The sequence below is a fragment of the Neodiprion pinetum genome, chromosome 4 (assembly GCF_021155775.2).
Source record: "Neodiprion pinetum isolate iyNeoPine1 chromosome 4, iyNeoPine1.2, whole genome shotgun sequence".
NCBI classification, from domain to species: domain Eukaryota; kingdom Metazoa; phylum Arthropoda; class Insecta; order Hymenoptera; family Diprionidae; genus Neodiprion; species Neodiprion pinetum.
In genome coordinates, this window is record NC_060235.2 from 5,491,397 (window position 1) to 5,507,591 (window position 16,195).

Sequence of the window (16,195 nt, forward strand, 5' to 3'; positions counted from 1 at the left end):
ACCGTCATTCCTCAGCGCTTCTCTTTTCTGACTTCCCAATGATTGTAGACGCTCCTTGACACCCAGACATTCCGCGATACTGTAGATAAAAAGCACAGCTTTTACCGTGATTTGATCCCCCAACTCGTCCTCGTGATGCACCCCTGACACCCGACCTGACTGACTGCCTTTAGCCATTCCTCTTTCGCTCTGTGGGGATTTAACCCTTCGAGTCGTAGTGATAAGTATATAATTTTTACCAACTATTTTATACCCTTTTTTTTTGTGTGTATTTAGAGAAATTTTCAATATATTTCACTGCGGTTTCTTGCCTATTTCTAACAGTATACCTACTAATAGGTTTTCGATGTTCGAGAATAATTGTTGCGATGCAACGTAAATTGTTATTGTTGGAAACAAATTGATTGAAAAAAATCGTGAATATTGAAGGAACAATCCATTTCCGAGGAAGTTATCACACATATGGACTCGCTGATTACGAATCTGAAATCGGATTTCAAAATTTTAACACGGTGGATCCAATATGGCTGGTGAAAATTTCAAATTTGATCGATTCCGAAGAAAAAAAAAAGAACAGAAATTTTTGGGGTCGCTGATTACGCATCTGAAATCAGATATTGAAAATTCAGCACGGCGAATCCAATCGGAGACCCCTCAAACTCCCGCATAGAGTTTTTTTTTCAACCATATTCGATAAAATTTGAAATTTTCTTCCACCTTATTGGATCCGCCATCTTAAATTTTTTAAATCTGATTTCAGACTCGTAACCAGCGTTCCCAAAAACCATAAAGTACTATTTTTATAAAAGTTGACTCAGCACAATAACGCGTGAATCAACGGGTTAACGACGTTCCGAAGAAAATTTGAAACCTCGACGTGGAAATAGAAATACAGAGATAACGTTGTCCTCTATGACAAATTTCGGCAGCGCTGTCAGCGGTCTGTTCAGCGGCCAGAACGGACTTCCGGTACAGCGAGATCTGGCCACCACCTTAATCATGCTGTATAAACAGCGCGTTGGCCTCGTCAGGAGAGATGCCAGAACTTTGATAACGAGCACCGGGTGTACCGAGCTTTGTTTCACAATCATAGGTGCAGAAAGTGTCTATCTTGCGCTGTGATAACGAGGATTAATTATACCGGCGACTCTGCTCGGCGGGTATATTGAGAATGAATTTTGTGTAACTGAAAATTTTTCGAAATTGAAAATTTGAAAGCTCAAGCCCGCCTTCAAATCTAATCTGTAATCGTAATTGTTTGAAATTATTTTTTACACAATTCGTGTTCAGCCTCGTAAAATAACAGAGCAGAAACACGCCATACTACGGCTGTGAAGAATTCGCTTCATCACTCTCGGGGAAAAGCTCTGTTTCTGTGCTTTTAACTGAGCGACTTTACTCATCAGCTCGCCGTATTCGTCTCGCAGCAAATATTTAAGACTGCCTCGTATATCCGGTCAAGATATAACAAGGATAATTCATAAAACCAAAGGATGATGGAGAGTCACTGTTTTTAAAAATCGAGTGTCACTCGAGCGTCGAAAAAGTTGTTTTCACAAAGCTTGGAAAATAATTCACTATTGTTTATTATCGATGTGGCACTTGGCTCACGTAGCTCTAATTACAATCAAACGATAATTCTTTCAGTTACAACAATTGAACAATCATATTTCAATCTTTACAAACTGTTTTCACTTTGTAGATCTGATTTCGCATATTAATCCTGAAATTTCGTTACCACGACCAAATTTTGGTCATTACGATCAAATTTTCATCCGAATTTAGACCGATTAACAGTGTACCTGAATCATTTTTGATCTCTAATTATCGACCCTTCGTTGATCATTCTTTTTTTTTCTGGTTATTTAGTGGCTACGTAATTCGTTGTTCGAATTTCCCACCAGATAAATCCCGAAACGAGTCGCTCGCCTCGATTCTTAAACCCTGAAAGGTGTTTCGTGTTGCTCCCGTTGAGGAAAAACCGTCTTATCGTCCTCTCCGACTGTCCAGACTATTTATTCCCTGGGGATAAGAGCGACTTTTCGCTGACCAGCAGCAGGATACGCCAACAGACGTCAGATCCGACACCTTTCTTTTTTCCACTTGTTTTTGTCGCGTGAGTGCTTTTCAAACGAACCGACAATGGACCGAGAGGCACCAATTTTCATTGTTTTTGTCGCCGTACCGTTTTTCCGCGTGAGGCTGATGGCGATAAAAAAAAAACAAAGAGAGAGAGAGAGAGAGCGAGAAGGGCGGGAAGGAGAGCGAGGAAAATTTAAAGGAAAAGGAAAAAAAGAAATTGTAACAAAAGAATGGCGAATATGGCGTTCAATTTGGAATTGCGACTATATTCACCCGGCCTTCGCTGCCGCACCGTCTGACCCTACTTTCACTTCCTCTACTACGGCAAACGCAGTTTTTTGTACTCTTCTACCTTTTCTATGGAACGAACTGCGTAGCCGCACATGCGATCCCGTTTTTTGTACCGGTATTAAACATCGCAAAAATAATTATATAGGTAGATTAAACAGGGTGGCCAGACGTCTGGAAAATCTGGAAAACCTAGAAATGTCAGTGAATTTACAAGGGTCTATGAAAAACCTGAAATTGCACACGGATTTTTTATTTGTTCATGGAAAAAACCCAAAATATCAGTTTTATATTGGGGAAATTAGAAATGATTTTTTTGAGGTAACAGGTTTACTTTTTTCGCCGAGAAAACAAGTTGGTTTAAACTGACTTTTTTTTACATCATATTTTTCTTCAATTCAAATTGAATTTCAACCGAACATAGAGTTAATGAGTTAAACGATTTACGTTCTAGTAGCTTACTAGAATTGGGAAAATTTCAAAGAAAACTTGGTTTTAGGTCCTCGAAAACCTGGAAATGTCATGGAATTTTATTCTCAAAAATTTTTGGCCACCTTGGAGGAAATCATGCATAGGGTATTTAACAAATTATCATATTTATAATCTGCGAAAATCTGTTTAATTACATAAAACTGGAGGCTACTGAAATTATAAACAAAAGCTTTCCAGTTATCGATGTATCATTCTAAATCCTCACAAAATGGCTAAAAATCTATTAATATTAAGTTCGTTCGATTTAGTAAGTTGCGTAAAAAGGCTTTTGGAATTGACGTAAAAGTTATGGTAAGATATGTGTAACGGCTTTTGATACGAATTACTTTATTTTTTATAGATTCTGTGAAAACATGTAAATCTTAGTAATTTCCGAATCGTTAAATTTAAGTACTAGCCAGTAAAAGTAAAAATCGTATCACAGTAAACCTCTTCTCAGTTCTACATGAAACTATTCGAAAAAGTTAAAAAAATCATCTCGCGTGTATTTTATTCTCTTCGACCTTTCACGCGCGCAATGCTTTTGCTTTTTCATTTACTTTTCTCCGCTCCTATTAGCCTCATTTTCCCAAGCATGATACACTGCGTATATTCGTGGCACGTCGAACCGAGACAAACACCCGGAGGCCTGTTACAGGTTCGCAAAAATTTCGCGAAATGTGTGTGAAGGTTGCGTGAGATAAAAGCGTGAGTGACGGTAGTTGAAAGCGATCCCTGAGTCAAAACGGAGACAAATCGGAAAACGGTTCGAATTCTCCATTCCATAAAATACGAAAGGTATTTTTCCCCGATACTGCGAGCCTCTCTTTTTCTCTCTCTCTCTCTCTCTCTCTGTCTCTGGATATGTGTTTTTTATACCACATTTTTCCTCATAACAGTCCACCGCTTTCGTTATACATATATTTACGTAACAGTATCTCTTCCTCTTTCTTGTCTCCTAACTTTTTCCCCTGACAACGACGAAGACGATGGCGAATATCCTTCCGAATCTGTTTTAAATTTCAAATTCTCAAAACGAGTATACGCTACTTTATTACGTAATTCTGAAAGCTTCGGCCGGCTGCCGTTAGCTCGCCCATTTTCATACGTGGGCGTGTATATCAGGTTTTCCTTCTGAATCGCGTGACTGCATTTTCTTCAATTTTCAAATTGCGAGAAAAAGATAGAGAAGAAAAAATAAACAGTAGAAACAATTTTGCCGAATAAACGTGCGAATCATCATTTCGATGATATGATTTAATGAAATGTTTATTACTATCGTACCGTTTCGTTGCAAGAAACTGTTTAAATCTTAGCTTTTTTTTTTTTTTGTCTCTTTGTTTTTTTTTGTAATTTTTTCTCAACTATCGTTTCATAAAAAGACATTTTCACGATCCAGTCCTCGGATTTTGTTCCAGACGTTTTTGTACTTCAATATACGGTACAAACCTAGAATTCTCACACGTTATTTGAAAACGTGGTTGAAAACTGGAAGAGAGAGAAAGAGAGAGGTAGAGAGAGAGAGAGCGAAAAAGAAACAGATTACATTATATATCCGGAATGGAATTTTGTCCCGTCGAAACATTCGGAAGAGACAAACTGCAACTTACTTGACTATTTATGCGAATTGGAATTTTGAAATATTTAAACACCGTTCCTCCCTAATTTTGCCACTTTTCTATCGATCTTGAAAAAAAAAAAAAGATGGACATTACGGGCTTTGAGAGATACTTTTCTTCTTTCGAGAGGGATTTCGGGGGTGCTGGGAAATCGAAACAAAGTGGGTCTCTCCCGCAGCCATTTCATTCGTCCGTAAAAAATCGAAGGCGACGTTATATTCTCATCTATCCTACCCCCGAAACTCTTTTCTGGCTCGCAGCGGGCAGTCGGCGGCCTTAATGCGAGGCGCTACGTCATGCCGTTTCAATTTAAATCCCCGGTTCCGGTCGTGCAAGAAATTACTCGATATGATATTTTTTTTGGCGAGCCCCTGAAACCCGGGGACGCGTAAACTGCTCAAGGCAACAGAGAAAAACGCAACCGCATCCCTTATAACGAGAGTATCGTTCCCCGTAAATGCGGGGATTTTTCACCACCGTGTTTATCAAGTTTACTGCTCTATCTAATTGACTGATCCGATTTATCCTACTCTCATCCCTCACCACTATGTCCGCGCGGATAGACTAAACGGTTTCTCTCGATACACGGATTATCGGTGCGCGGTTTAACTGCACCGAGAAACGGTTCGGTTCTCAGGGCCGTGGTGGTTGAAATTCCGAATTTAAGAGAAAATGAGAAAATTTCATAATTTCAAGCATAGAAATTTCAAATGGTCGAAGATATTCGGAACTGTGAATTTCTGGCTCGGTGTAATTTCACCAGTTTCATCTTTCTTTGTTTTGGATTTTCGATATTCCTACGTTCATTCCGATTTTCGGTTTACGATCATTTTTTACACCCACTCGTTGAGTAAACTACGCCGTGTGAGTATATTTTATTTTTACGGAATTTTGCTCTATTGTAACTTGAATTTTACTCTATTGTAACTTGAATTTTACGGAATCTAGCATTTCGGAACTTTGAGCCGTCGAGCTTACGACAATGTTTGATTTCTTTACTTCAAATTTCACCGCCAAATAATTCGCAATTATGCGCTTTCGCAACTTTTCAAATTCGGAACTTCAACCCCGTCCCGTTTCTCATAGTTACTAGAGAAAATTTTAGTCTGGAATGGCTACAATAACGGTTGAAATAATTTTCTAATTGCATCCTCGTCGAATTTTCCCAATAGATGCAAGAAAATAAAAATGACGAGTGAGCGTAATAAAAAAAGATACGCTGGATGACACGTGTACTAGATTTTCATGTTACAGCGAGGAGGCTCGTTTTAATTCCATACCAATAACTAGAAATTTTTATTTTTATCCATAACTTATTCGATTTTTATTGAAAAATAATGAGAAATTGATATCTGCACGCGGACTTTAAAATCACTTGAATAATCTTAACGCGTCGAGGGAAATTTCAATTTCCATGATCGGTACACGTTAATCGTGCAGTGTTATTCCTCCGTTTCGTTTCATTGAATTTTTTCCTTTATTCTTTCTCCGCATTCTCCTCTTCTCGCTCTCTGCAATACTATTTTTCAATTTCCCACGGTGAAATTGAATCACTTGAGCTCCATGGCCTCGAACCTTATTCAAAACCAACCCTGCACTACGCGTGCAGCTCTGGGATTGGAAATATAGTCATTTTACCCTCCCTGCGGTCGGAGAGCTTATTGTAAGCAGAGATTTAACAAAGCTGATTAACGCGAGTCTGCCGACTAGAACTGTAATGCAGCATTTTCACCTTGCTGGAAAGACTGATAAGGGAGAATTTCAATATGCACTTTGACGACAAAGTGATTCTCAGAAATATGTGGGTGTAATTAAATTTGCAAGCTGCGAAGATCGCTTTAGAAATACAAAAATAGGAAGTACTGAAAGGATGAAGAAAAGGTTAGACATCGATTTTTCGCATAATCAAATCGATTCGAAAATGCGTTAAAAATCTACTTTACAAAAATCCAGGCTTATTTTATTCTATTTATATGTATGAGGGTGGTTCGATGAAAAAAAAAGCCGCTTTATTTTTCACTCACACCCTTTCAAATGTCAGTGTTTGACAGAAAAAAATCCTCCCAAAAGATGAGCTCTCTAGGTCAAGTCTGACACGTCGCTATTTTAATATTAATTTACTCGTAAACTGTTCAATATTTTTTCAAATTCACTTACAAATCCTTGAAGCTCATTGTTCAAGCTTTCCAAATATCTGTAACAAAGCATAGTTATTATCGTCATTAGAACACGAATTAAAATCGTGTGAAAACCTTTTCCGAACCACCCTAATACGAATACTTGTAGACCTTTTCCGCATTTTTAAACGATTTGAAACGGACCGTCGATATCTGTAAGCGTTCTTTCATCTCGATGCCGGTATTTTCAACTTATGTACAACTTGTCATTTTTCAATTACTCAACTTACGATCGTCTCGTAAGAAGATTGCTAAAAATTGTTCCGTTTTTCTTTTCAACCACCCTTCCGAACTCGTTGTTTCACCCCTTTCCTTCCGCGTTCAATCAAATCGAGCATCGACGTTAATCCGCCCCTCAAATTTCGACTCTCCTCTTTCAGGTCGGCAGAGGAGATCCTAACCATGCTCCTCGAGGCGAGCGAGGAGGGGGCCGGGGGCAGCAGAGACGGGGGTCGAGTTGTCTGGAGCGTGCGATACGAGCTCGAGGGAGAAGATGAGGACGGATCCCCGTCTGGGTCAAGCCAGCACCACCACAATATCGATCGAAGGAAACTCCAGGCTCGTCTCGAAATCCAGAAGGACGATATCCAGGCGGTTTTGCCAATATCTAAGGTAAGGTAATCGATCACGCCTCACATCTGCCTATCCAAATTATCAGTAATCTTATCGATCTAAATTGAAATCTAAAATTATCGATCATCGAAATTTTTTCCGCAAAATTCGCACTCTTTTAACAAAATTAATGGAGTTTATAAAAAGTTGCACTTTTCAACGAAATTCTTAGAATAATACGAGGAAAATAAATTCGTGTTGTCCGGCATCGAAATTGCCGTTATTTTTCATAGAAAATTTTGGACTTTCATAATTTTTGTAGAAACCGGTATTATTTTTTTTTTTTTTCTCTCATGCCAGGAAAAAAAAATCTGTTTTACCCGTTATCGAAAATAATAATTATATTTTATAGATAATTTTAGATTGTTATAATTTTTCGTAGAAATTCGTAATTTTCTTTGAAAAATACTACGATCTTCAACGATTTTCGTATATTGCCTAGAATTTTCAACGAACGGAATTTTTTTTATTGTAACTTGGCGTAGTAATTATTTTCACCAAGGGTTGTACGAAATTTTGTAAGATCTCGCAATTCTGCGCGATGATAAGAAGAAAAATAAGGGCGAAGGGATGGACTACAATAGGGTAACTCGTTTCAGCATCAGCTAACCGCGCCTTCACCTCAATAACGAGACCCGTAATAACTCGTCCACGTATATTTACGATTTCTGTATAATGACTACATCGTGGCAGCGGCTGCAAGCTCACTGTAAGCTCAGTGGCTGCGGTTGGTCCTGCAATCTCTCGTCGCTGTTCTCCGATATTTATTGAGCGGAAATTTATTGAGAAAATAAAACGAGTCAAGTGCAGACCTGGAGGGTAAGAATTTGAAACTTCAAACTTTGAGAAAAACGCGACACATTCGCATCGAGGTTCATTGAAATTGCTCGTTTATCAAAATGACGCAAGCTGTGAGGTGGAATCTAATTGAACTAAAAATATACTTACGGTACGCTTCAGAACAAATAACAGGTAACATGAATTCTTACCAAAATTTTGTACCCGCGAAACAATCTTATTACAAGATTGAAACTACACTCGTTAGATTTTAATCGAAAATGTTGGAAGATGTTCGCAGTTATCGAACAAAAACCTTCGTATTTTTACTTAGGTACAATTAAAGCATAATTTTTTTTCTCTGCAATACCAAATCGTTTCGAAGAGATCGACTTTTGCGCAGCGTGCGTGACTAAAAATACAAGAACAGCATATACATATATACGGTAATCGACAAACGAAACTCGGGTGAAAATCGAAGACAAACTCTCGGGGGGGGGGTATTTCACCCCATTTAAAGGTACAATTGGCGAATCGAACAAAAGCGAGGAGATAATTAAAAGAGCTGAATACGCGTTGCGAAAATCCTGAATCTACCGTTCGCTTATCCGGAAGCCGGTGTTTATCGAGCGTCTGTGCAGATTTCACTCCCTTTGCGGCGAGAAATAAATAAATAAATGAATTTTCAAAAAAACAAAACAATCAAAAAAAAAAAAAAAACCGCCCAAAGAAAGGGGGGGAAAAAAGTTAAAAACAAAAAATGAAAGCAAGAGCGAAGAAAGGTCAAAAAATTCTCCCACATCGATGACAAGAGGGGGGGGGGGGCTTGGGTTGCGGGATGGGAACCCGAAAGATCCTGCAGGCTCAACTGAAACGAGTTTCCGAATACCCAAGGGGAACTTAGTCAGGCTTTGGCTGCTGCACTATCTCGAACTTCGATCTTATTCCTACATAATATATACGTATATTGTATACATATATGCATGTATATATACGAAGCTTTTTCGGGCCGGGGGGGGATCGAAGCTCTTCTCCCCCCTTACAGATGATTTGACATCCATTTTTATAGGTCCCAACATCTAACCGCTGTTTCGCAGTCGATATAGTATTATATGGGTGAGTATGTGTGCGTATCGGGGTGGCCCGAAAAAAATAAAATCATAAATAAACAATGAAATATCCTCTTGTTTTCCCCTTTGCGTGGTAAGAAAAAGTTGATCGCGTCCGCGAAGCCCCGAAATTCTGTCTGCTAATACGGATTTCAGAAATTCCAAACTCGGAGCACAAGACTGATATTATAATAATAATAACAACAGCAAAAACAACAACAACAACAATGATGATGATGATGATGATGATGATGATGATGATGATGATGATGATGATGATGATGATGATGATGATGATGATGATGATGATGATGATGATGATGATGATGATGGTAATAACTGTGAAAAAGTCCTTCCGCTCTTCTTTGTTGTTTCGTTGCTTTTCGAGTTCCTACACGGAAAGAAAAATATTTCAGATCTTACATCTCATGTGGTGAATGTATGAACAGCGGCACTTTTTTGGAGTTCAATCTACAGCAATTGTGGCAAGATTTACATAACCGATAACAAGAGTTACAAAACGAGTAGTAAGATCTACCACAATTGATGTTGATTTGACTCGAAAAAAGTGCTATCCGCGTATTCGTCACAATAGACGTTAAATCTGCATTACATTTTTTTCCCTCTATACTCGATAGTTTTTCTTTAAAAATTTAATAATATTTCTTGATAGCAATAATAAACATTTGTACCGTTATACAGTTGGACGAATTCTTATATCGAATTTCGAACGATATCTTAGATATTTCTCCTTCTTCGCGTTCAACGTTAATAGATCGGTTTTTTGTTTCACCAATACGACTCGTTAACCGCAATACACATTACGACAAAAGTATTTCTTACCGGATAATCTACTTTGCTGTACCTAAAATATGTTTTGCTTCTAATCAATTGAATTTCTTGTTAATATTCCTCTTTTTTTTTTTCATCGAAAAATGTTGTTCCTTGCACTTTGGCGGGAAGACGAGCAAAACTTTGCTCACCTTGAACACATTTTCTCTTCAGATTGAACAACCAACTGTTTTTTCTATATAATAAATAATGGTTCATCAGCCGCCTTCTACGAATGGCGGAAAGCTTATTCGCCAACCGTATGCGACAGTTTTGCCTAGGATTTTCGTTTTTTTTTTTTTTTTTTTTTTGATGACACTCCAAAGAATCGTTCGTCGGGTTGTTAACGTCCCAATAAAAAAAAAAAAAAAACCCCAAGGTATAAGATTTATACATACATCAGCCCTCGTTCGTGCAGGGCGTGAAACGTAGCAGGCGAAAAAAGTTTTTTTTTTTTCTTCTCTTCCTTGCCGCAAGGATATGGGATTGAGGGAGGGAGATTGTAGAAGGTGGAAAAAGAGGAACGGACTTCAGATTTATTCTAGCGGACCGACACCCACCGCTGCAGGACCTTTTGCGTGATGCCTCAGCTTCTGTTCACCTGCTTTGGCTCACCGAACGCGGGGGTTCGAATAATTCTTCTTCGCCCAGCGCGCGTCGTACGGTTGACATAAAAAAAACAAAAAAAAACGGAAGGTGAGACGAAAGGGGGATGAAGAATAAAAAAAAAATTCCCCCTCCCCCCGCCCAAAAAAAAAAAGAAAAAAGAAAAAAAAAACATTTCCCAGTACGTATAACACCCTTGGGCTTTACATGATCGATACTGCGACGCTGCTGCGGGAGGATTTGTTGTTAGTCCCGAGGAATTAGGACCTGTGTGAACCTGGACAACGACATTGAAAAAATTTATTTATTTATTTTTCCCGATAACTCTCCCGATGTTTCTGCTCCGTTTATAGCTATTTTTGAAATTTTTGTTCTCGTTCGTAAACCTGAAGGTTTACAAGTTACGGGGGGGATATGGACAGCGATGTGTTTCGAAAAATAAGGATTTTGACCACGCCACTTGATTTTACTTCGATATATATATGTATGGAATTTATTTCTACATTAGGGTGCTTCACGTAAAAAAAAATTTCAATTCTTCTACGAGTGAATGCAAAAGATACATTCTTCTGATCGATAAATAAGCCTTAAAAATACTGAGCACTGCAGCACCAGTTTTCGGGTGGGCAAAAACGATCTTTCTAAAAGAGTGAAAAATCTATATTAGCCCCCCTTTAACGTGTATTATCTCTTTTATGTTTTAAAAAAACATTCCTTACGGCTGAAAACGATGATCTAAAGCGTATTACATAGAAATGCTAATATAAAAGGATCGCAAATAATGAGATAATGCATTTCTTTGTAAAATATAAAAGAGGTAATATTGTAAATATGAAAATGTAAAGTCTTTGTTGTGATCCTTCTGCATCAGCATTTCTTTGTAATGCGCTTTGAATAATCTATCTGGGCCATGATGCATTTTTTTTTTTTTTTTTTTTTTTTTTTGCAAAATGATTTTTCACTTTTTTTTCCTGTATGTTCAATCTTTTTTTGAGGCTTCTTTGTAGACCAGAGCCAAGCAGTTTTTTCATTGCGCTGGTCGAAAAATCGAACGTTTTTTTCATAATATATCGCAATCCAGATAAGTTGGACATTGACTTTTGAAATACCGACGTCCTGGCGAAGTTGAAGAGTGATAGAAAGAAAAGGACAGAAAAATGGATAAAAATTGTGCCAACACTTTGCTCGAGTATGTTTATAGAGATGGAGAGAATTTTGGGTGCGGATGCTGACGAAGCCAGCGAAGCATCCAGCCGGTTCGTAAAAAGCCCGAGCCCGAGTCCAAAGCCCATCACGAACGTCATTCCGCATCGTTTAATCCGCGAGTGGAATTAACGATCGTAGAAAACTGCGAGCTGGTAAACGCGGTCCGTTCAATGATGCCTCTGCAGCATCCGACCAACTCGGACCTGGGTGTTCACTTTTGTTTCGACTTTTTCCACGGGATTTCAATCCTTTTGTCGAAGCATTGATCGGATCGCGGAATCACACCACTGAACCGAAAATTCTACCGGCACGAATGGAAATCAATTATATTTTCCATGTTTTTTTAAGGTTATTTTCGGTATCCAATTAAAACAAGCCGGAAAAACTGTTTTTTCGCGATACTTTTCATCACAGTGAAAAGGGTCTGTCCGACAAACTTTCGCGATGATCTCGAAATCGGCCGAGTGACAAATCTGAAATTGATGCGACTTGGGAGCCAAATGAAGAAGTTTTGATAGGAAAATAGGAAAAAACGAATTCTGAAAAACAAAAATATTTATACATTTTTTTTTTTTTTTCTAAATAAATATACTAGCTAGGAAAAATATAATCGTTTATTTAGACAAAAGTATACGTTTGACGGTAAAACATTGAAAGTCAATTTATTTCCGGTGGAACCGTAAGTTCAAATTAAACGAGACGTGGTAATCTTTCTTGCTCATCATTTTCATACCAGCCCTCTACGAGATCATCGTGGAAGTTTGTCGAATGAATTGACTGACTGTCTTCTTCTTTTTTTTTTTTTTCATATTGATCGAAAATTGCACCGAATTCTCCCATTGACGAAATCTCCATCAAAAATCGCAGGTAATCCAATTGTGGAAAATTTTTGTAATAATATTGAAATTCAGTTGCAAACTTTCAACTTTATTCACTTCATTCGCGGCTTTGAAATCTGATTGCTTTACTTTATTTTTTCATCGTTTCATCCCGTTTTATCTTTCCACAGACTACTCGACATCCTCATTCACAATATATAAGTAAAATCAGTTTGCCTACTGCTCCGAAAGCAGCAGCGAAACAATTCGACTTGAATCAACTATCGTAACCTCGTTTTCACGACACTTTCACCATTTTTACCACAGGACTCTGTCGTCTTTCGAATGAGGGTAAAAATATAAAAAGTTGAAATAATCGAAAGGCCACAATATCGAATTTAAAAAAAAGCGAAAACCCAACGTATAGAATTTAGAAATACTGAAAGTCGTTGTATGGAAAAGTAAAGGATTAAAAAGGTGAGAACATAGAATGCAAAACTGAAGAATCATCAGAATTTCTTTCGGTAATATAAAATTGTATACTGATTCTTGATTTTGCAGTTCCACGTTTTGACCCTTCTATTATTTTATCTTTCTATATTTTCAATTTTCCGTGCTTGAACCTTCCGCAATTTTAAATTCTACCGATACAATTTTCGAGTTTACGAAAATTCGATATTCTAGTCCTCTCATCAATTGGCAATTCTAATTTTTCGCCCCTACGCCGTCTTTCCTCATCGCCGGTTCAAAGAAAGTATATATTTTCCCCACAGAGAGCGGTGTCCTTTCTTCAAAAGTAAAAAAAAAAAAAAAACAATATCCCCCATTCAGAAGGTGAATTTTGATATCGTATACGTATACGGTTCTTTCCGAACCGATATAATAATAAAATCCTCGTTTCGTTCGCGTACAATATGTGTACTCACTGCACCGTCAATTCGTACATCTGATCGGTCAGAGTTTCAAAACGATATTGATACAGACTTAACCAAAAAAAAAAAAAAGAAAAAATAAAAACATTTATGCAACGATGTCTGTATTCCTCCTTTTTCTTCTCTCTTTCCCTTCCGCTTCATCCCTCGATCACCGAGTTGTTCTCGGTTTTCGGTTTTCACTTCTAAAACCGCAATATACGCAAAGATAAAGCAGCACACCTACATCGGGACGATTTATGACCGACGATGTACACGTGACTGTGGTGTTTGCGTTTTTCCCAGACAGAAATGGCGTGTATATACAACAGGGGTTGGTACGCAGGGTTTTCCACTATGGCAAGAGGCACGCGCTGGGAGAATTCAGCTCACGCGTTTCATAAAGCATTTTCCAATAATCCGACCCTTCCTTCTCGTCTTGTGCCGCGCGGATTCCAAAAGTAACCGCTCGTAAACCAATCAATACTTTGAGGGCGATACCTACACTCTGCGTGGGGAGGTTCGCGGTTTTTGTTTTTAGTTTTCTCTTTTTTTTTTTTTTTCTTTTGCCCTCCCCCCGTACCTTTTTCCTCAACTTTCCCTTTTTCGCATTAGTCCGGCGGTGGTTGGACGTCAGAAAGTTAATTAGACGAGTCATCTTGCTGTCGTCTGCAAGCTAAATTAAAGGATGCTCTCCTTTGCGTCGCGGTTCGCCACGGAGGCGTCGGGTTAATTAATGAAATTAAGCATCCAGTCGCGGTGGTGCCTCTTTCAAAGTGATCGCGCTAAGGCGAAACGGACTCTCCCGTTTCCTCGATTAGAAGACTGTCTCCTAGATGTCCTTCTAGGCGGCTCCAGCTGGACACTCAATCGCCGGGTTTTACGCGTTTGAGAAACTAATCGCTAGATGGACGCAGTAAACTCGCATTTCGATTTAACGTTCCGTTGAATGATGCGTTATACGCAATTGATGAGACTTGTTTCACAGTCTATATGGTCCCGTGACGATCACGTCGTATAAGCAGTCGCAGCGGCGTCGTGTGGAATCAATTTGTCGGACTGGTTGAACGAAAATACGGGATGAAACATCTTGATCTATTTATTCTCATTCCCCAATTCCCAGGTACGTGTGTGTTTGTTCGTTTTATTTTATTTATCTTCCTTTTATTTTTCCTCTCTTTTTCTTCCTGTATCCATCTTCCCCGCGCCCCTTACATTCCTTCGCGTTCAATATTTTTGTCAACAATTTGTTTTTCAAACACAGTCGACAATTTCACTTCAAGTGGCCGCCGCGCCACTCGGTTAACGATTATCGGAAAAATATATTACGTACCTACCTGCGCGAATTTTATCAGCAATATGTACTCTCGAACTGTTCCCGGAGCTCCCCTAATTTTGAAACATTGTTTTTACCGTGTGAAATTTTTTGTAGCAAACGTAGGTACAAAAATTAGAAACAGTTATTATCGAAACTGTATGTAAAATTATCGGTACATTTTCCCACCCCTTTTATGTACAAGAGCTTTTATTATAATCATCCCAGGTTCTTAAGTTGAAAGGTGTAAAACCTCTCTCGCGTGTATACAGAGTGCGTAGCCAACTGTCGAACGATCCAGCGCGCATGCGCTAAAATTCTAGAGCAAATGCAGATGTTTTGTCAGGTTGACCAACCGTCTTAAGTTCAGATGACAGGTCACCGCGATGTATGTAACCTCAAAAATGTTGGCCGTCCTGACAAAACAACTGCTCAGCGCATGCGCGTTGGACCATTCGACGGTTAGCTATTCACGATGTATATTCAGTCGATATATATGTTTTTTCTTTTTTCTCTACCCAGCGTTCAGACACTCGCGAAGTTGAGTGTTTTGAGAAGCTCCTCAATTTTCGTGGCATAACCAATTCCCGCGAATGAAACCTACAAGAAAAATATATGGAAAAATATATAACCAAACGTCAGAACTGCGGAAAACCCTCGTTCTGCAAACAAGATCTTTATTCGTTCCGTCTGTTTACACATTTTTCTCTCCTTTATTTTTTTTTTATTATTATTTCTTTTATTTTTTATCACTTTTTTTTCTGGTAAAAATACATCTCTGGTTTACGATATTCGTAATTATATAAATAATCCATGTTCTTGGACTGGTTCAGCAGTACCATCGAAATTCTGCAACGAGGTTTGCGAAACGCGCTTGCAAATGTCGGAGCTTGCTGCACTAATGCATCTCTGTTGCCGAAGTACTCTCGTTATACTGCAGGTGGTGCGGTGTGCAGAGAAGTTTTTGGTTAAACTGCACGACGCCGAATTTACAGACTGTTGCAATTCACGCTCCGTAGTGACGAACCACGTAAATAACCGAGCATGTATACCGCCATGCTACGCTGCACGATGTTTACTCGGGACTTGGAAACGATCCCAGCAGACGACGAGCTTCCAATTGCAAGATGAAAGCTGCGGCAGCACCAGCAGCAATAGCGTGGACTGACTTGAGAAGCTAATCAAACCGCCGTGGAAGCTGCAGCTTGGGAAAAATTATAACGAAAGTTTTGTTTGATAAAAAAACGGACAGCAACAAGAAAAAAAAAAAAAAAAAAACGTTGTTGTGCAATCGTCACAATTTTTTAATAAATTAAGCGCTAATGCAACTCGCGATACAATATTTAGAGAGCCTGGAAAAATTACGCTCGGTA

The 16,195-nt window shown here is 38.7% G+C and overlaps 1 protein-coding gene across 2 annotated transcripts in view; it reads left to right on the forward strand.

Moving 5' to 3' along the window:
• dtn (transmembrane protein 132C dtn) overlaps window positions 1-16,195 on the forward strand; it is a 138,361-nt gene that overhangs the window by 91,045 nt on the left and 31,121 nt on the right. For both annotated transcript variants that reach the window (XM_046620628.2, XM_046620629.2), the window contains exon 4: window positions 7,018-7,249. In XM_046620628.2, the coding sequence (XP_046476584.1) occupies window positions 7,018-7,249 (232 nt within the window). The remainder of the gene's footprint in view (window positions 1-7,017; window positions 7,250-16,195) is intronic.